Here is a 21,432-nt window from a genome sequence, read left to right on the forward strand (position 1 = left end):
GTGGATAAGCACTATAATGTAAACACTCTTTAAAAAAAAAAAAAGCCTGTTGGGCGAATGCAATAGCGGAGCAGAGGAGAAGGAGAATTAGGCATTGCAGTCTAAGGAAGGAAGCATGGAGGCTGCTACAGTCAGCTGCCCTCACCTCTTCCCTTGATGCTTCAGTCACAGGCTAGAAAGGAAAATCACTAGAATGTTTATAGGTGGTTTATTTCTTGTCAGAATGGATGAAGACTGGATGACCCTGTGAGGCCCCTATATCATAGAACGTCTGGCCAGATAATTCAAAGGGCTCCAGGCTCACTTTAATGTTTTGAGGCCTGTGTTATGGCCACTCAAATCTTCCCAATCCGATCTCTGCAATCGTGGAGGAGGAAAAGGAAACAATGTAGCAAGCAAACACTCCTTTGAAGTTGCTTAGACAGTCTCCTAGTTCTTGCAATGTTGAATCAAAAGCAACAGCAACAATCATTTGGAAGGGAAGGAGGGGGGCGGGGAGAGAGAGAGAGAGAGATCCCCCCCAGGGGTCAATCCTCGCAGCCCCAGACACACACCCTACGTCTGACGTCGGACATGGGGGGCGTTATTTCGCTCCCAAACGGGGCCATGCGGCTCCGTTTGGGACTGAAATCGGCCCCTGCTGAAATTGGCAGCATGACTGGAGTGGGAGAGCTGCACCTAGCCTCGCTGCCAACACAGCAGGGGCCGCACAGCCCCATTGGGGAGGGAGACCACGCTCCTGCATCTGACGTCAGATGCGGGGGTGTGGCTAGCCGGCCCCCTGCGTCTGACATCAGACACGGGGGGCGGGGCAAGGGGGCAGTGGCCGTGGCTGAACACGGGCCTCTGCCAGCCTCCCTTCACCACTAGCCCTGTGGTTGTCTTTGGTAGAATGCAGGAGGGGCTTACCATTGCCTCCTCCCGCACAATATGAGATGATGCCTTTCAGCATCTTCCTATATCGCTGCTGCCCAATATAGGTGTTTCCCATAGTCTGGGAAACATACCAGCGGGGATTTGAACTGGCAACCTCTTGCTCCCTAGTCAAGTCATTTCCCCGCTGCGCTCTTGGATTCCATTCTAGAGGATGACAAAACAAGGATTGATGAGTCCATCAAGGGAAGGAACGGCGTAGCAGTTTCTTGAGAAACCTGAATCTACCCAGGAAGGAATTTTGCAGTTGGCATTTTCTTATGAAACAAGACACAATTGGCAAGACTGGCACCTGCATTTTATCTTCCAAGGCGCCTGGCCGTCTAGCTTTCACTGCCCAAAGCCATTTCTTGAATTGCAGCTAATTCTACTGAAAATGGTTTTGAACCATTTAAAGCTGCTGAGCAGAGGATGGAAATTGTGGTCCGGAGAGATTCAGAGGGGGAGAAAGGTTTGTGCTGAGAAGTCTCGGATGGAGAATGGCAAGAAGAAGAAGAAGAGGAGGAGAAAAAGGAAATTGGGGGGGGGGAAGTAAGTACTCAAGAGAAGCAGACATTTGAAGATCACATGGATGTGCAACGAGGAGATAGGCCTTCCTGCAACACCTTGGGGCAAGATATTTTTGGAATCCAACTTACAATGAATAAATTGTGCACTATCCATTTAAATGCATCCTTGCCTCCAGACCCCCCTCCCCTTTCTTGGTCTAGAACAGGGCAGCACAGCTTTGGCCTTCCAGCTGTCTTTGGACTACAACTCCCATCATCCATCATTGACCACTGTGGCTGTGGATGATGGAGATGCCATCCAAAAACAGTTGGAGGGCTGAAATCGTGCAGCTCTGGTCTACGAGGCAAGTCTGATGCAGGTCTGTATTAAAAGCCCCGTCAGGAAGTTGTATAGCAGGAATGGGCAGATTCCCTATTCTGTGGAACCTACTTTGTAGAACCTACTTTGTTTTTTTACTAGAACTTCTGAGGCCCACCGACTGCAGCCAGGTGCAAAATAGTGGCTCAAGGGAGCAGCCAGCTACTTCGAATTAAGGAACAGGCTGCCTCTGAAAACATGCTTAGCCCAGGAATTTGTTTTCAGTACCAGAACGGAGCTCACACAGTCTTTCTGCACAAAAATCCACTCCTGGTTTTCCTCCAAACTTTTTTTATTTCAGCAGCCTAATTCCTTTTTTAAACATGCCTTTTTGTTGTTGCTGTTTTTAAACCATTAGGAGTCCGAGACTCTTGAAGATCTATTGCAAATTACCTAGGAATCTGCCAGTAGATTGTGATCTACCTTCTGTCCACTCCTGCTGTAGAGAACCAGTTTATCATCCCTGCTAAGCTACTGACACCTATGTGGAAGCTTAATTCAAGGTTCAACAAACAACCCAAGGTCTTCTAATAGTCTATCTTAACTCAGCAGCACAGCACCTCTTTTGTATACAAAAGGTCCCAAGTTCAATCCCCAGCACTTCTGCCCAAAACCATGGAGAGCAACTGCCCGTCAGAACTAAGCTAGATGGACCAATGGGATTCAGAAAAAGGCAACTTCATATAGGTATAGAAGAAGCTGCCTTATACCAAGTCCAACTATTGGTCCATTTAGCTCAGTACTGTCTACTTGGACATGCAACAGCTCTCCAAGGCTTAAGGCAGGAATCTTTCCCAGCTCTGCCTGGAGATGTCAGTGATTGAACCTGGGACTTTTCACATGCAAAGCAAATGCTTTACCACTGAGTTACAACTCCATCTCTCAATTTCCCCAACTCATTCCCAAAAACTTTCCTGGCATTTGCTTTGCCCAGATTCCACTAGGCCTCACCGGGCCCCACACCCTGGACCCATCTAGGAATGTGCTTATGTTGGAGGATACATTTGAATTTTATGACCCTGCCCCACCCCACTCACCATCACTCTCCCAGAAGTCATTCTCTGGCTTGCTACTGTCACTCCCAACCACATGTCTTCCACGATATTATTTTGGGGTTCGCCTAAGAGAAACACAAGAGACAGAGAAGAGCGTAATGCAATTAGGGCAGGATCCACCTTCGAATCTGAAACCACGGGCCAGGACTGCACAAGGTGTCCATGGCAGCTGTGGAATATTGCACCCAGATCCAAAGACAGCCATAAGATCTGCCCGACTGGAACTCCTGAGATCTCGTGAGTTCAGCATTCTGTTTCCAACAATACCCTACCAGATGCCCCTTGGAAGCTCACTAGCAGGGCATGATGGTCAAGGTCACCCCCTGCCACTATTGCCCAGCATTTGGCAGTCAGGTATATTGCCTCCTCACATGGAAGTTCTGTTTTGTTATCACAGATAATTGCCATAAAAGATTCAGGATGGTGAAATCTAAAGCAGAATTACATATAGTGAAAGGCTCATAGGCCATGAAATTTTCTACATTTATTTTTTAAATCCAAGGTAGTGGCCATATGGTGTGTGAAGAAGTACTTTCTCTTGTCTGTCCTGATTCCACATAGTAACATCCTTTGCGGACCCTGTGTTCTAATATGATGACAAGAGGAGAAAACAAAAGCCGTATTCACACGTAACGCGTAACTACAGATCCAATGGGCTCGCGGTTTTGCTCCCCCCTCCCCTCGCTCTCCTGTCTGAATTCAGACATCATGGAGAGTAATCTAACTGCAGTCAACAAGACTGCATAGAGGAGAGAGAACTGGCTGTATGGACTTCCTTCCAGCATGAAGGACAGCCCACACCGCCAATCATGGCCAGAGGGAGGGAGGAGCTTCCTCCCTCAACTCCAGTTACAGGAAACGCAGCCTGCAGTTCCGAATTCAGATGACATGCAGGCTTTGTAGAACCTCAGGTTGGGGAGACAAAACTCACTACAACCGGAGGGTTCAAACTGGAGTTTTATAAGTGACATTGAGGGTCGGTTGGTGCACAAAACCACGTTGCAAGCATTTGGATGACACAGTGAGGAAACCTCTGCCCCCTAAAACCCATTTCTGCATTATGTGAGAGCATGGCCAATGAGAGAGGGAATCTTTCAATCCATTCTGTTCATAATTTAATCAACCTCTATTGTGCTCCTGTTTTACTTGCCCCTTTTTTAACCTACCCCCCCTTTTAACCTTTCCTCATATGGAAAGCTCTCTAACCACCCAAGCATTCCAACTGTTTCCCTAAATCTTTTCTAGCACTATAAACTTTGAGAGATGCACAGCCAGCACTGTTTACAGTATTCCAAATGTGGCTGCACCATGGAATTATATCAAGGCGTTACAATACAGACAGTTTTATTTCCAGTCACTTTCCTAATGATCTCTAGCATGAATTTGGCCTTTTTCACAGCTTCCACACATTGTGTTGATGTCTTCACTGACCTTTCTAGTATGACCTCAAGAACTATGTCTCAGTTAAGTTATCACAAGTTCAGATCCCATCAGGGCATTATGTTCGAATGTTCTTTTATTAGGAACATTCCTAATAGTGGGAATTTTGGGGCGTAACTTATATTACTTTGCACTAATGGTGAACCTCTTTGTAGGGATGCGCATGAATCAATTCGCCAGGTGCAGTAGGGACGTGCCAAATTGATTCGGTGCGGCGGCCAGTCGAATCGTTTCAGCAGGGCGGGGAGCAGTACCTTTAAGCATGAGTAAAGCAGGTCCTTACCGGTTCCTCTGCTGCCCTGCTGCTATTCCGGGCACTGTGCTGCACTACTCAGAAGTCTGCACACAGCCACGGGGCTCCACTCAGCAACCTGCACATGGCAGTGGGATGCACAGTAGCCATATGTGTCCCGCTGCCATGCGCAGGCGGTTGGGTGAAGCCCCATAGCCGCATGTGGACTTCCGAGTGGCACAGCACAGCTCCTGGAAAAGTGGTGGGGTGGCAGAGGAGCAGGTAAGGACCTGCTTTACTCATGCTTAAAGGTACCGCTCCCTGCCCTGCTGAAACATTCATGCACATCTCTACTCATTTTGTTGCCTTTCACGCTCACCCAGTTTTGGGAAATCTGTTTGGAACATTTCACAGGCTGCTGAAAGTGCTTTGGATTTCACCATTCTGAATCTTCTCATCTCATCCCCAAACTTGGCTATGTCACAGTCACCCCTGACTTCAGATTATTTATTAATTAGTTAAATAACACCATGCTCAATACAGACAGTTCAGTTGGAGGGTCTCACCACTTCCACAATTTTCATCATGATTTCCCCCCATGTATTCCGACCACATCTTCTATTGCTTTAAAATTCAGTTAAAGGTGATCTGTCCTTGAGTCTCATGACTGCTATTCTTTCAGGATCCTTTAAGAGACTGTCAACAACTTTAAGAGACTGACAACAGCAACCAGGTTAATTATGTCTACTGGATACTTTTACCTACAAGTTTGTTGACATTCTTTGCTAGAATTATTTATTTATTTATTGTATTACTGCTATTCTTTCAGGATCCTTTAAGAGACTGTCAACAACTTTAAGAGACTGACAACAGCAATCAGGTTAATTATGTCTACTGGATACTCTTACCTACAAGTTTGTTGAAACTCTTTGCTACATTTATTTATTTATTTATTTATTCATTCATTCATCACATTTATATACCGCCCAAACTTTCGTCTCTGGGCGGTTAACATAAAACAATTAAAACACATATAAAAAGTTAAAACATTCAACAATTTAAAATCAATCACAAAATTAAAACCAACAAATTTTAAAAAGCTGAGAAAGCTTGGTTAAAAAGATGGGGTTTAAGATTTTTTCTTTTTTAATTGCCAGAGATGAAGAGGATCGTGTCTTAGTGGGGAGCGCATTCCACAATCTCGGGGCAGCAACCGAGAAGGCCCGTCTCTGTGTAGCCATCAGACAAGTTGGCAATAACTGGAGACGGACCTCCTCAGATGACCTCAATGGGCAGTGGGGCTCATAGTGAAGAAGGCGCTCTCTTAAATACTCAGGGCCTAAGTCGTTTAGGGCTTTATAAGTTATAACTAGCATTTTGTATTTTGCCCGGAAACCTATTGGCAGCCAGTGTAACTCCATCAGCAAAGGAGTAATATGGTCTCTCCGAGATGACCCAGAGACCAACCTGGCTGCCGTATTCTGAACCAAATGAAGTTTACGGACTACGTACAAAGGCAGCCCCATGTAGAGCGCATTACAAAAGTCAAGTCTGGAAGTCACCAACAGATGTACCATTGTTTTGAGGTCATTGATCTCGAGAAACGGACACAGCTGGCGTATCAGCCAAAGCTTATAGAAAGCACCCCTGGCCTCAACCTGAGAAACAAGGGAGAGGTGTGGATCCAGAAGCACTCCTAGACTGCGAACCTGTTCCTTTTGGAGAAGTATGACCCCATCTAGAACAGGTAGATCAAAATCGTCTCTGGAGTTCTGACCCCGCACAATAAGTACCTCCGTCTTATCTGGATTCAGCTTCAGTTTATTCTCCCTCATCCAGCCCATTACTGCTTCCAGGCAGGCATTTAGGGAGGATATGCCAGCTCCTGAATAAGTTGACATGGAGAAGTAGATCTGGGTGTCATCAGCGTACTGGTAACACCCAGCTCCAAATCCCCTGATGATCTCTCCCCACAGTTTCATGCAGATGTTAAAAAGCACTGGTGAGAAGAGACTTTCTTTTGCAGGGGCCATGTTGATTTCCCCCTCAGTTGATCTTGTTCTTCTATATGCTTAATCATTCTAGCTGTAAATTGGTTTCTACCTATTTTACTGAGATGGAAATTAGGCTGATGAGTCTTGACTCTTAAGATAACTTTTTAAAATTTGATGTTACATTGGCATTCTTTGAGGTAAGAAGCTGATTTTAGTGATAAACTTCATATTTTTTTAAATTAAAAGATCAACAATTTCACATGCAAGTTCTTTAAGGACTCTTAGGTTAATACCAACCTAAATGACTTCTTAATTTTGAATTTGCCAGTTTTCTCTAAAAATGTCACCTCTGTTTGGCATAGCTCTTCAGATGCTCCCCCTGGAAACAATGGCTCAGGACAGCAGTTCTCTCTAATCTTCTGAAATGAAGACCTGATACAAAGGGTTCATTTCATGCAGCTTCAATTTCCTCATCTGCCTTCAGTAACCCAATCAAATTCCACAGTGTCTCCAACTATGCTTTGCATTTTTGTTTAACATTCGTGATAAAAACAGGCAGGACAAAGCATATTTCTTTGAGGGCCCCAAAAACTCAAGTAGCAACCTCTGGTGGCATTTCAAGATAGCTGGTTTTTCCCAGTTTGTAAATAAAATTTGTCAAATGCCTGAATGGTCTACTTGGGCTGCATACAGATATGCACATCTTGAGCTGTGAACAGCCCCCTCCAAAAGACTACTATAACCAGAAGTCCAGGAGCTTTCCCAGAGAGCAGGCTTTACAGCAGGTTTACTGAGAGCCTTTACTGCGAGTTCAAAGTTGCCCCCTAAAAACTACACAGAAAGTGGGGTGTTTTTTTTAACCCCAGATATAAATTGGGCTACACTCTAACGCGCAATGAAAAACCTGAATTGTGTGTGAAGTGCTCCCCGATAGCTCGCAGGGACTTTGGGGTAAGTCTGGCCAATATGTGAATGTACCCCTCCGTTCTGGAGGGGATACGGACTAAAAGCCCTGTGTGAAAAATACCCACATGGTATTTACTAGGACTAAAGTAAAGGTAAAGGGTGCCATCAAGTCGATTTCAACTCCTGGCGCCCACAGAGCCCTGTGGTTTTCTGTGGTAGAATACAGGAGGGGTTTACCGTTGCCTCCTCCCTCACAGAATGAGATGATGCCTTTCAGCATCTTCCTATATTGCTGCTGCCCAATATAGTTCCAGCGGGGATTCGAACCAGCAACCTTCTGCAAGCATTTCCCCGCTGAGCCACTTGAGTTGACTTTACTAGGACTACAGGAAGATAAATTAAAATCCTCTTCTAGCAGTACAAGCAAATTCCATGTTCTTCTGCAACTGTGTCTGTCTTCTCACTGTAAATAAAAGGATTGCAGGGAGGGATGTTCTGGGGCTGGCGCGGGGGGGGGGAGCTGGCAAAATGGTCCGAAGCAGCCCAATTGGACTTAAACGGGCCAGCATTTAGATTTGTGTTAAATTGGGCAAAGCTGGGCCAGGGTGGCCAATTTCACTTCTTCTGAAGCTTCGCATAACCCCAATTCCAGCTATTAACAGAGTCATCAGACCAGATAAACTCACAAAAGAATTGCCAGTCAAAACAGCTACCAAGATATTACTTTTAAAAGGAATGACTAACCAATACAATGGCTCCAAATTCACAATACGTTCACATACTTTCCACTTTAAAGTCCACCCGTTGACAGTCTCCAGTGTCAGCACTCAGTGGGCAAGCATACATGGCACCAACCCGTGTGGTATTCTCACTGTCCACATCACGGGGAGCTCCGGTAAGCAGCCTGAATCAGGGAGGGAAGAAAGTTGGATTAGAGAAATGGAAGGGAAACTCTTCTCAGCAGGGTGAAATCATAGTGCCTTGCCTTTCCCCTCTTTCAGAGTCTCTTTTGCAGGCCTGGGAAGTGCGCCATGAATAACTATGGTGGAGGAAAGCTGGTCTTGTGTTAGCAAGCATGAATTGTCCCCTTTGCTAAGCAGGGTCCACCCTGGTTTGCATTTGAATGGGAGTTTACATGTGAGCATGCCAAGATATTCCCTTTATGGGATGCGGCCACTCTGTGAAGAACATTTAGGTTCCAAGTTGTTCCCTCCCTGACATCTCGAAGTTAGGGCTGAGAGTGACTCCTGCCTGCAGCCTTGGAAAAGCCACTGCCAGTCTGGGTAGACAATACTGAGCTAGATGGACCAATGGTCTGACTCAGCATAAGGCAGCTTCCTATGTTCCTAACTAACAGAACTAAGTGGAGAGAGTCAGGATCCGGGGGGGAAACAGCTGGAAAAGGGTACAGGAAGTCTTGGGACAGGAAGTCTCAGGGCAGGGACAGGAAGTCTTCACTGCAGCTTACTGGGAACAGACTTGTATCACTCAAGTTTGAATCTAAATAAGGATCTTACCTCCGATCTCAAGCCTGCAAATGCTTTATGCTATAGAACAGAATGCAGTTCAGTAGAAATCGCACACTTTTTGTGGCGAGGACAGGCATTCCTGGGAACAGATTCATTGCTGTGATTTGTGACTTATGTGAATCAATCGTAAGACTGCTGATTGCCAGGATGTAAACTGACTTGATTGAGAGAGCTGGCTCACATACTGCGCAAGGCAATGTGGACAGTTGCAGCACCGGCCGTGCAGCTGCGTCCAGCTAACCACCACCAACAGTATCGAGCAACAGAACGGTTCCGCTCGGGGTTAAAGTTGCTGGAACATAGTTACACTACATGATGCCTACTATTTCCAATGGATGTCACATTTACACAACTTTACCCAAGAGAGCGGTTACAGGGAAATGGCAGCACAGGTAGTGCTCTAGCTGCTTGCATTGCCTTGCACAGTTTGTGAGCCAAGGCTTTCTAGCATGTGCAGAGTGTCCTTTCTTTATCGCTAAGCCCAAACAGCAATTATAGCATGTGTGTAAGATATTCCCCTCAGGGGATGGAGCCGCTCTGGAAAGAGCAGAAGGTTTCAAATTCCCTCCCTGGCATTTCCACTTAGGTCTTGGGAAAGAATCTTGTCTGAAACCTTGGAGAAGCCGCTGCCAGTCTGTGAAGACAATCCTGAGCTAGATAGAGCAATGGTCTGACTCAGTATATGGCAGTTTCCTATGTTCCTATTTATCAGAAAGGGCATCCAGCTCAGCCAGGGGCTGTCCCAGAAGGGAAGCTTTACTGCGACAGAAAGTGCCTAAAGTTAAGCCATTTTGAACACTACAATAAAGTGCTACTTTTTAAGAATGCATACAATGGGCATACAATTGCAAATCATCAGAAGCAAAGCTGGCTGTATGAATGACACATTCTGGTCACTGTCCTAAGGTTGCTGTAAATGGTTTCCTGGTATGAACTCTGCCCCGCAGTCTAAGCATTGTGAAGCAGCAAAATTTTTGTTTTCTTTCTTAAAGATGACAGCAAGCAAGCAAATATATAAGTAATCCATCAACAAGAAAACAAGAGGGAAAGGACAAGCTAAGTTTATTAGGGCTAGCCTTTTCTAGGGTTTGATTTCTGGCTGCCAAGAGGTTTTTTTATATAGTGCAGTTTCTAGGGATGTGCAAATTGATTTGAAGTCAAATCTATTTGATTTGAATCTGGGTGATTTGAGTGATTTGAATTTGAATCAAATTGTCCTTTAAAAGGGCAATTTGATTTGAATTCAAATTGAATTTTCTAAATTAGACTCAAATTTGATTCAAGAGCTGTTTGGCACCTTTTAAAAACCTTTCTGGCACCCTGATTGGTTTTAAAAGGTGCCCAAACAAGGTCAAATTGAATCAAATTTGAGTAAAATTCAAATCAAATTTTTGGACCAGATTTGAATTTGATTCACATTTGAAATGAATTTTCAGAACTCTATTCAAATTCAAAACAAATTGAAACATTCATTTCGTGCACATCTCTAGGGGGGCCATCCGCCTGCTCACTCAGATGACGATCAGCCATGAAACTCACAGGGTGAATCAGGGCCAGTCACTTAGCTCTCAGCCTAACCTGTTTCAAAGAGTTGTTGTGAGGGTAAAAATAACCATATACACTGCTCTGGGCACCTTGGAGAAAGAGCAGGATATAAATGTAAAAATACACTACATTACAATAAATGCTCCCCCTTCTTTTTTCAAGCAGCAGAGGTAATAGTCGTCATTTGATGTTATGTGTGAGAGTGCACATGCATTCTCTCGCTCTCTCATCTCTGCCACCTTCTCTTGCCACCTTCTCTGCCACCTTCTCTCACTTTCAGGAGAAGAGAGCTGGTCATGTGGTAGCAAGCATGACTTGTCCCCATAGCTAAGCAGGGTCTGCCCTGGTTGCATCTGAATGGGAGACTTGATGTGTGAGCACTGCAAGATATTCCCCTCAGGGAATGGAGCCACTCTGGGAAGAGCAGAAGGTTTCAAGTTCCCTCCCTGGCAGCATCTTCAAGATAGGGCTGAGAGAGAGTCCTGCCTGCAACCTTGGAGAAGCCTCTGCCAGTCTGTGAAGACAATACGGAGCTAGATAGACCAATGGTCTGACTCATTATATGGCAGTTTCCTATGCTCCTATGTTCTATGGCCGCAATAGCACCACCACACAATGGGTGGCACATTCACCCTTCTATCTCTGTAGAGTATCCTCAGCACTTGAATAGCCCTCGAATAGCCTTTCCTCATTCCCCTTTCCACTTCCTCCCTTTCTCATTATTAGGCTAGCAGCAAGCAAGGGAAGAGGCAGAGGCAGCAAGGAGGAGGAGGGGGAGGAGGGGAAGAATGTGGTCATGACAACAAGCTGCTGGGATGGCAGGGGGCAGCAGAGGGAGGTAGATAAGATGGCACGGGGCATCTTGCCATCTTTCAATACAATAATTTGCTGCCATGAGGCAACCCCCTTACCTTGCCTCATGGAAGGACCACCCCCATCTCAGGGGGGTAATTTAATCTCTTGTTCCCACCATTGCAGCAGAGCAGCCTGCAATAGAAAGACTTCTTTTATGTCCCCCACCTCCGGTATCTCTCCATTGCAAGTCAGTCTCTCTACTCAATGCACACCAAGAACTGGTATTGTCTTCTCTGAACTTGCATTTCCCCTACTAACTGAGCAAAGAGGCACCCTTTAGATTGGCTATTCTCTTATATTGTGTAGGGGGAGAGCAACTGGCCTTATCCAGCCCCAGCACAGCATCCCTCCAGTGGCTGTAGCTGGTGTCTACCTTATGTTAAGTTGTTTCCTTATCATTGTGAGCCCTTTTGGGTCAGGAATCATCTTATTTATTTCTCTCTGTAAACTGTTTTGAGAACATTTTTTGAAAAGTGATATACAGTGGTCCCTCGACTTACGTAATTAATCCGTTCCGAACGCACGTTCGGAGGTCGAAATTTTCGTAAGTCGAGGAGCGCACCACGGAAGTCTGGAAACATTCGTAAGTCGAGGAAACCGCATCTAAAAATTCGTAGGTCAAGTAAGCTGAATCTAAGCCGGCAACTACTTCCGGTCTTTTTTGTCGCTCGTAACTCGAAAACATCGGATGTCGAGTAGTTCGTAGGTCGAGGGACCACTGTATACATCTTCACAGTTTTCTGTATCTAAACCTCTGATGCTCCTGCCATGAAGCCACAGGGACAATTGCTACCTTGCCAAAGAGTTTCTTTCCCTCTGTGGCTGCTTCACTTTTGTATCACTTCCACCTGGGTACAGCTCGGATCGGCATGCTTTTGCGTGCTAAAAAACACAGCTGTATTCCTTCAGCATTGTGTGGGCAAGGCGCCTCTTGCATTAGACAGGAACAAGCAAAAGCACGCCAAGGGAACATTTCACAGTGACAGGTGGCACGGTGGAAGAAACAAGTAAGAGCAAAAGTCGTGTGCATGTGTGAGTGTGTGTGTGTGTGTGAGAGAGAGAGAGGGAGGGAGGGAGGGAGGGAGGGAGGGACAGAAGGAGGGGGAGAGAGAGGGAGGGAAGGAGGGAGGGAAGGAGTGTGCAAGCATGCAGCTAAAAGGTTTTAACTATTTCTCATTTCCATCACATTCATTCTCATGATAATCCTACTAGGTAGATCACACTATCCCTGTTTTACAGATAGAAGAACTGAAATGAGGGTGGACAGAGACTTGATCAAGATTACCCAGCAGTTAAGGGCCAAACTAGATGAGACCATGAAGAACTGCAATTGGATCTCCCGTCTCTTTTAATTATTTTTAAAAGCAGCCATGGGGGCAGAGAGTGGCTCAGAACTGTGGTATTGGAGGGAGCGGGTTTAATCCTCCCCCCCCCGCAATTCTCCCAACTTAGATTGCCCCCTAAAGCTGCTATTAGTCATAAAGAGGGGGACATGTTATCCGTATTCTATGTCCTCCCGCATTCCTCCCACCACCACCCTTGTGTGGCTAATAGAGACCACAACCGAGCAGCGCCGTGCAACAACACTGGGGCTATGGGCCCCTGGAGGCTGCCTATCTTCCCCTCTCACTCCTGCCATGCTTGCTACTCACTCCTTGCCTCGCCGCTTGCTCTGCCGCCCGCCGCCACTGCCTGCCCCCTCCCAGCAAGAAAAAGTGGCCCCTTTAAGGCCGGCCCCTTGCACTGGCATGGGACAGAATGCTTGTGCCGTCACGGTGATGTCATCAGACCGCATCAGCGCAGAGGGTATGGAGCCACTGCCTAGCAAAGGCAGGCAGGTCCGCAGTGAGCGGGCAGTGGCGGTGGGTGGTGGGAGGGGGAGTGCAAAGGCTGGTGGCAGCTGTGGGCCCCATCCTCAAATCTCACCCCAGGGCTCTGCCGACCATGCTACACTTCTGCTTCTATGTGTGATTTATATCAAAGACATCGCATGGGGGCAAGGGGGTTAATCCCCTTCCCCTAGCATCACAGCCAAAATCCAAACCGAGGGCCCTGCAGCTGCTTTTAATCAAGGAAAAAATACGCTGGGAATGCCAGCCGTTCCCATGCCATAGCTATTTCGGCCCCGAGATCTAGGCACTGGAAAGGACACTAAAGTGGTCGAGCAGATAGATCACAGTTCTTTTCTTTTCTTTTTTAAAGAGGGCGGGGGGGAGGGGAGAGAGAAAGGTTAAGCAGTTTAGGGATGCTATCTTTAGAAACATACAGCTGAGAAGTGGCATGATGGAAATTTATAAAATCCTAATAGGCTCAATTTACAAAATCATAATAGGCTCAACAAGAGCAAAGAGGGGGAAATTATCTCAAAAGGTAACAAGCGGGGGGAGCTGGAGAGGCAGCAGCTTTAGTGCTGTTGGGAATTTGATACAGATTAGTGGGAATGAGCCTGTAACTATGGTTTTGCCTGACGTGGACACTGAATGGGAACATGGGAACATAGCAACATAGGAAGCTGCCATATTCTGAGTCAGACCATCGGTCTGTCTAGCTCAGTATTGTTTTCACAGACTGGCAGCAGCTTCTCCAAGGCTGCAGGCAGGAATCTCTCTCAGCCCTATCTTGGAGAAGCCAGGGAGGGAACTTGGAACCTTCTGCTCTTCCGAGAGCGGCTCCATCCCCTGAGGGGAATATCTTATAGTGCTCACACTACTAGTCTCCCATTCATATGCAACCAGGGCAGACCCTGCTTAGCTAAGGGGGCAAGTCATACTTGCTACCACAAGACCAGCTCTCCTCTCCAATCCAATCCAATGGGAGTCGGGGCACTTACGAAGCTGCTGTACTATACAATCAGGTCATATGTCCACCCAGGTCAAGATGGTGTGCCAATTGATTACGGCAGCCCTCCAGGATTTTAGACAAGGGGTCTTTCCCAACCCTACCTGGAGATGCTGGGGATTGAACCTGCAATCTTCTGCATGCAAAGCAGATGCTCTTCTGCTGAGCTACACCACAGCCCCATCCCCAATGAGGGACTGGACACTTTATGCTTTGAATAGCTATGGATGCTTCCTGGATGGTCAATTCACCTGCAGGGGATGGGGCCTGAGATGAGTGCTTGGCAAATATTGCGTGAGAAAGAGCGAGCTGGCCATTTTGATCTCAAAAGGTGGGGGGTAGAGAGAATGAACTGCACATTGGCTGAAAACAAAGCACCTTGATGTGCAGACATTTGGGGTGGGGGTGATCTGCTGTCAGTTAGAAAACCTTCTGCCTTGTAGGAGTGCCTGCTGTTTGCCTCCACTCAAGGTAACTTGTAATTGCAAATAAAGCAAATATTACGAAGATGGTGTACATCTTCTCTCATTAAAAACAAACAAACACTAGTAATAGAGCCCCTGGAACTCCTCACCACTTAAGTGGGGAACATGCAATAATACCAAAAAAAAGAAAGAAAAAAGATGCACAACTTCACAGCCCATCATTTATCTGCAAAAGTCCCCGTCTCACAGTTGCGATACAGCTTGTACTACAAAGGACTGGAGAAACACATGGAGAAGAGATCTATTGCTGGTTCAGGAGGGCAAAGCACAACCCACATTCTCAGAGATATATCAGATTACCGTTGGGGTTTAGCAACCTGGGATCGAGATCTCCATCCCTGCCCTGCCTGTGAACCTCTCCGAAGCATGTGGCTGGCCATTCTCCAGAATACAGCCTGCTGGGCGAGAAGGAGAAATGGGCTGACCCAGACAGCAATCCTTATCTGAGCCACTACATGGATGATCATGGATTTGAATTCTCCGGAAAGAAAGCAACAAAACTGCCCTTCAGGTATCTGCAAGGCATGGCCATTCAGGCTTGTCTGATCCTGCCTCAACAAGACCTCTCAGTTCTCAGCTACATGAAGCACAACGAGTGTTTCACTCTTTGCAGCAGCACCTGCCCAGATATCACCCTGTCAGCAATTGTTTCTCCCTTTCACCTGCAAGCCGAGGGCTGAAAAGGAGGAAATGGCAATTATGGGTCTCCATAGAAATGAAGACATCAAACGCTTTGTGCTTTGCTCTGAAGCAGATGGTAGCTGGACCTTCTGCCAGGCGCTGGGGCCTACCACAGTTGAGAGCTGGCAGCAGGGGCGTAACTATAATAGGGCAAGGGGAGACAATTGTCTGGGGGCCCACTGCCTTGGGGGCCCACCAGAGGCAAGTCACATGACTGACTCCCCCAGCTGTGCACTCGCCCGGGCTTCCTTCAGTTGTATTCATCCTCCAAAACTGATGTGAGTGTTAAGACCTGGAGCTACCAGAACAGCATGTCTTTCTCTAGTACCATTCAATGACTTGCATCATCCACTATTTACAAAACCTTTTAACAAATAATTTAGGATGATGTTCTATTGTGGCACATAGGTTATATATACAATAAATTTTACTATGTTTTTTGTTACCACGATTCAGCCTCGTTTAAGATTTCTTTACTTCATGCGCTGAGCTTCAGTGAGGGGGGCACATTTTAAAATCATGTCTCTGGGCCCACTCCAACCTTGCTACGCCCCTGGTGGGTGCCCTTTCTCTCTGCTCAGCTCAGGTCAGTGGAGATGTGATTGTGGTTCTCACCAGGGCCATAGCTATAATTGAGCAGTTTCAAAGAACCCAGGCCCCCCCCCCCAATCCTGAGGGCCCTCCAACTCTACCCCTCCCTATCTTTTTCATTATGTCCCTCGCTCTAAAGAGCGTCTGGGGAGAGGGCTGAACATGGGCCCCCTCTCCCCTAGGTACGCCCCCGCTTCTCACCGGAGTGACCACACAGGTATGCTATGTTCACGACTTCATGTTCCCTGCTAAACAAAGAACAGGATGCAATGTAATAAATAAATGAAATATTCTTTCATTTCAAAGTACGTTTCAGAACTCAGAAAGTTTCCGGAGACTGAAAGGAGGTGCAGAAGAACTGGGGAGGCAGAGACAAGCCCCTGGGAAACAAGAAACAGACCAGAGACAAGACTGGGGTTAAAGCATGCTAATTAGTTTTAAAATTAAGCAGATCCCCTTATGTTGCTTTAGGACCCATCAAGCTGCTCAGCAGCCTGAATCACAGATGTCACTTTCAATATTTTGACAGACAAGAAATCAGGGTGGGGGGAGCTCATCATGTGGTGAGGTGGTGACGAAATGCCATTGCCACAAGGCAACCAATAAAAACAAAGATACGTTGAAAGAAAAATTTGTTTCCTAACATCCTGAAAAGCAACTTCACATTTGGAGTTTCTTGACTGTACGTGTTCTTACATTTATGTTTTCTGAAAACGCCAGTTTTCAGAATTTTCTAATCATCCTTCACACATTTTCCACACAGATGATGATGATGATGACTATTATTATTAATTAATTTAATTTTAAATTTAAAATATTTATACTCCGCCCTTCCAGTACACTACTGCTCGAGGCAGCTCACAACATTAATAAAACAGATATAATGTAAAAGAAATGACTAATAAAGTTTTTTTTAAAGTTACAATTCAGGCTAAAACTAACATTTGAAATTTTTAAAAAGTTTCAAATTAAGTTATTAATAAAAAGAAATTTAGTACTTAAGTAAGAGGGCCTCTATTTTGTCAGTCAGACAGGTACAACTGGCAATGCGCACTGTTACTAGGGTCAGTGTTAGGACCTACTGCCAACCTCCACATACAGGGAGAAAATAGGTACTAAGCCTAAGTTAGAATATGTGTGAAGAGTCAGTGCAACTTCTGATGTCACAGTCCCAAGAGCACAGGAAGATGTGTGTGCATTAAAGGGTGAATACAGATGCCCCAATACCATTTACTTGCCAGTGTGCATATAAACACTTGATAAGTGTAGCTATTTCTTACAAGGGGCATGCAAATCGATTTGCCCTTGAATACAATCAGGTCAAATTGGGGTGATTCGCAGATTTGACCCCAAATTGACACACCCTCAAAACAGAGGGTGCAATTCGGGGTCGAGGAGAATCACCCCCAATTTGACCTGAATCAATTTAGATGATTCACATGCCATCTCAAGGCTTGTTTTACTGGAAAAATGGGCCTCAAAATGGGGCTTTTCCCCTGGGAGAGCTGGTCTACCAATTGGTAGTTTACCAGCCTTCTGTTCCAGATGTAGTGCACAACTTAGGGCTGGTCTACCTGCTGCTCACAATTGGTAGACCAGCTCTCCCTGGAAAAAAGGACCATTTTGAAGCCCATTTCCCCAGCAAACATTCCACGAAGCACCTGAATCGACTCAGGTATACCAGTCCTCTGAGGCAGACTGACACACTAAGTCTGGAGTGGAGGGCTGGTTTACCCACTGACCTCGAATCGGATTGCAGATTTTGATTTGTACACACCCCTATTTCTTACATCTTGACAAACAGGAGTAGACCGTTGACACCCTGTTGACACACACAGACACACACAGGGGCGAGTATAATTGGATGGGCAGCCTTAGAGGTGGGCAAGTGGAAGGTGCCAGGCTGAGCTTGGTGGCTCATTGTTTGTTGGATTTGTCTGATGGCCTCCAGCCTCAGAAGCAAGATGCCTCTGAATACCAGTTGCAGAGGAACAACAGCGGAGGCATCTGGTGGGTCACTGTGTGAAACAGGATGCTGGACTAGATGGGCATTGAGCCTGATCCAGCAGGACTGTTATGTATGTATTGTACTGTCTGCAGCGAGCTAAGCAGGGTATCTTTAACCTTTTATTCAAAGTCCTACAAATTGTTTGGGTGCTTGTTACAAAAATAAATTTCCATCCATTACTATGGGAAAGTGTGTGCCAAAGGCACACCTCCCCAAGACACTACTGTATTTATCTACCTGAATCCTCACCTTAGGAACATAGGAACATAGGAAGTTGCCATATACTGAGTCAGACCATTGGTCTATCTAGCTCAGTATTGTCTTCACAGACTGGCAGTGAGCGTCTCCATCCCCTGAGGGGAATATCTCACAATGCTCACACATCAAGTCTCCCATTCATATGCAACCAGGGCAGACCCTGCTTAGCTAAGGGGACAAGTCATGCTTGCTACCACAAGACCAGCTCTCCGCTCCATATCTTAAATTCAGAGTCCTCTTCCTTTTGGGTAAATATAGGTATAACCTGTATTTAATCTCTATCCTATAAGGGGCTCATCTTAAATTCAGAGTCATCTTGTATTCAAGTACATAGGGTATTTATCCCACAGCTGCCTCTGTCTATGCCCACAGCCTTTGTGTGGGTGGTGGGGGAGTGACTCTCTTGGGGCCCAGCTAGACAGAAGGGGGCTTGTGGAGAGGAATATGAGAGCCAGTGTAGTATAGTGGTTAGAGTGCTGGACTAGGGCAGGGGAGACCCGAGTTCAAATCCTCATTCAGCCATGAGACTTGCTGGGTGACTCTGGGCCAGTCACTTCTCTCTCCGCCTAACCTACTTCACAGGGCTGTTGTGAGGAGAAACAAGTATGTAGTACACTGCTCTGGGCTCCTTGGAGGAACAGTGGGATATAAAATGTAAAAATAAATAAAATGTAAAAATAAATATGATGCAGACCCCCTGAATCCTGGAGTGAGCCCAGCCCCTGTTTGGGGAGACTACTGATTTTACCAGGTGCAAATGCCTGGCAAAATCTTCACCACCAACACCCCAACACCCACCCACCCACACCCCCCCACACACAGACCTTGGGGGCAGGATGTAACAGAGCAGATGACTAAGCACTGGCACAAGTACTGTGGGAAGCTACCACTTCATCACGGAAATGTGACAAAGCCACAACAGGTGAGAGGTATCTCCACAGCTCTCCTTGGAACAACCATAGTTGGGAAGAAGATTGACCAGATGCAGCATCCTTGCGGGAAGCTGCAAAGCATGTTTCACCCAGTGACTCAGGTGCCTTCTACCCAGGGGGTGAAATAATTTCCACAGAAGTCACTCAGAACACAAAGGCACGCTCAGCTGGCCAGGAAACAGCATCATGCCTGAGTCAGAGAGTCAGCATCCTCATGCCAAAGTACCTTGACAAAGCTTGCCAGGTTGTGTCAGGCAGGAGCTGGATTAATCAAAAGGGCACGGATTGCTGGTGTCCCTCACCCCCTCTATTTTACCACCATCCCTCTCTCTTTCTCCTTCCTGTCCCCCCCCCATGCTGTTGTATGGCTAGAGTACAGGAGGAGAGCTGGTCTTGTGGTAGCAAGCATGACTTGTCCCCTTAGCTAAGCAGGGTCTGCCCTGGTTGCATGTGAATGGGAGACCTGATGTGTGAGCACTGGAAGATATTCCCCTCGGGGGATGGAGCCGCTCTGGGAAGAGCATCTAGGTTCCACGTTCCCTCCCTGGCATCTCCAAGATAGGGCTGAGAGAGATTCCTGCCTGCAACCTTGGAGAAGCCGCTGCCAGTCTGTGTAGACAATACTGAACTAGATGGAGCTATAGTCTGACTCAGTATATGGCAGCTTCCTATGTTCCTAACACAGGAAGCTGCCTGATACCATTTGTTCATCTAGCTCAGTACTGTCTACACTGACTGGATCTCCCAACCCTACCTGGGATCTCCCAGGTGTCAGGCAGAAGTCTCTTCTAACCCTTCCTGGAGATGCTAGGGAGTAAACCTGTGACCTTCTACTTTTCCATTGCACTACAGCCCCGTCCCCTAATGAGAATGCCATCCCTCTCCACAAGTCCTTGCCCTGGCTCCCCTACCCTTCCCATCAACTTTCTGGTTCCTCGCCTTTAGTTTTAGCCTCTGATACAGGGATGGCAATTGCAACTGCAGCTGAGGATAATGGGAATTGTAGTCCAGCAGGTGGGGAAACTTAGGTTGGCCACCCCTGCAATAATGCTCTAAATTTTGCAAAATTGAATTTAAGGTTTAGAGACTCAGAGCTAAACCAACCGTATGAGTAATCCATGTTTGTTGGGGGGAGCCATATGTAACCCATGGAAGTAACTAGCACCCCAGTTAACCAAAGAAGCTAAACTCTGAAGGCGAAACAGTGGGAGTGGGGGCGTGTGCAAACATCCCCTGGCATTTGGGAAATGCAGACAAGAGACAGACTGGGGAAAAGAGACTGTTAGGTTGTTTCGAATAGACTATGGGGCTATTCTCACGATCAGCAAAAATCGGGCTAGCCTCCGCTAGCCCAATTTTTGCTGATCATGAGAACCACCGGGCTCGGCTGCAAGCCTGGTGGTTCTAGAGCAGGTAACCCGTTCAAGTACCCCTCCCCTTAGCCCGGGTTTGCAGAGTGAGCGCTCCGCAAACCCGGGCTATCTGATCGTGAGTAGCCGCGGCGTGGCTCCGAAGGGGAGGCGAAAAGCTGCCTCCCGGCTCCGAGGGTTTCCCCAGTATGCCCTATGAGCTCGCACAGGGCATACTGGGGCTTCTGGGGGCCATGTGGCCCCCGAGCTCCCCAGCCCCCACTGTCTCCGTCACGGAGCCGGCAATCGTGTAGGCGGCCAATCCGGCCGCCCAGGGCTCCCTCCCCGCTCGTGTGCAGGGAGAGCGGGCTTAGCCCCAAACTGGGTCTCACTGATCGTGCGACCCAGTCCTATGAGTTGTTATTAGTAGGTAATACATATTAGGCCAGTCCATACGATCATTAATAAGGAAGGACAAACATTCTACCCAGGTTTGGGAGTGGTGTGTGCCCCAATTTTGCGACCGTGTGCGAGTAAAAAACAAGGTAGGAAGTGCAGGCAGTGATCTACCTAAGATTACATTGTGTTTGTGAGGGAAGCAGCTATAAAACATTTGGCAACAAGGACGGGACCTGGAAAAAAACTTGGAACGTTCAGCAATCACATTTAAAGTAGGGCTGAAATGATCCTCTAAGGCTTGAAGAGCAGCTTCATAAGAACTGGCATCCCCTTCCAAGTTGGCAGGAAAGGGCAAATGATTATATATTCTCTAGCCTTGAGGGCCCAGGAAGTGAAGCAATAAGCCTTCTGCTTTGCTGGAGTAAAATCAGGGGTCTGTACTATGAGGAAGTAATTGCAGAAATAGGACCTCCATTGTTTCCAGGGAAGAATAGGTTCTCCTGGGATGGACAAGAAAAAAGGTGGGAACTGAGCC

The 21,432-nt window shown here is 46.7% G+C and overlaps 1 protein-coding gene across 3 annotated transcripts in view; it reads right to left on the bottom strand.

The window, feature by feature from the left end:
• Positions 1-21,432, bottom strand: part of ITGA3 (integrin subunit alpha 3) — a 110,487-nt gene that overhangs the window by 50,177 nt on the left and 38,878 nt on the right. For 2 of the 3 annotated variants that reach the window (XM_053265318.1, XM_053265319.1), the window contains exons 2-3: positions 8,210-8,331; positions 2,838-2,920 (exon numbers count right to left, since the gene is read on the bottom strand). In XM_053265318.1, coding sequence (XP_053121293.1) covers positions 2,838-2,920; positions 8,210-8,331 — 205 coding nt within the window. Of the gene's footprint in view, positions 1-2,837; positions 2,921-8,209; positions 8,332-21,432 lie in introns of those variants that run through there. The other variant, XM_053265320.1, reaches the window with a different exon arrangement.

Source organism: Hemicordylus capensis, chromosome 6 (assembly GCF_027244095.1).
Source record: "Hemicordylus capensis ecotype Gifberg chromosome 6, rHemCap1.1.pri, whole genome shotgun sequence".
Classification (NCBI taxonomy): domain Eukaryota; kingdom Metazoa; phylum Chordata; class Lepidosauria; order Squamata; family Cordylidae; genus Hemicordylus; species Hemicordylus capensis.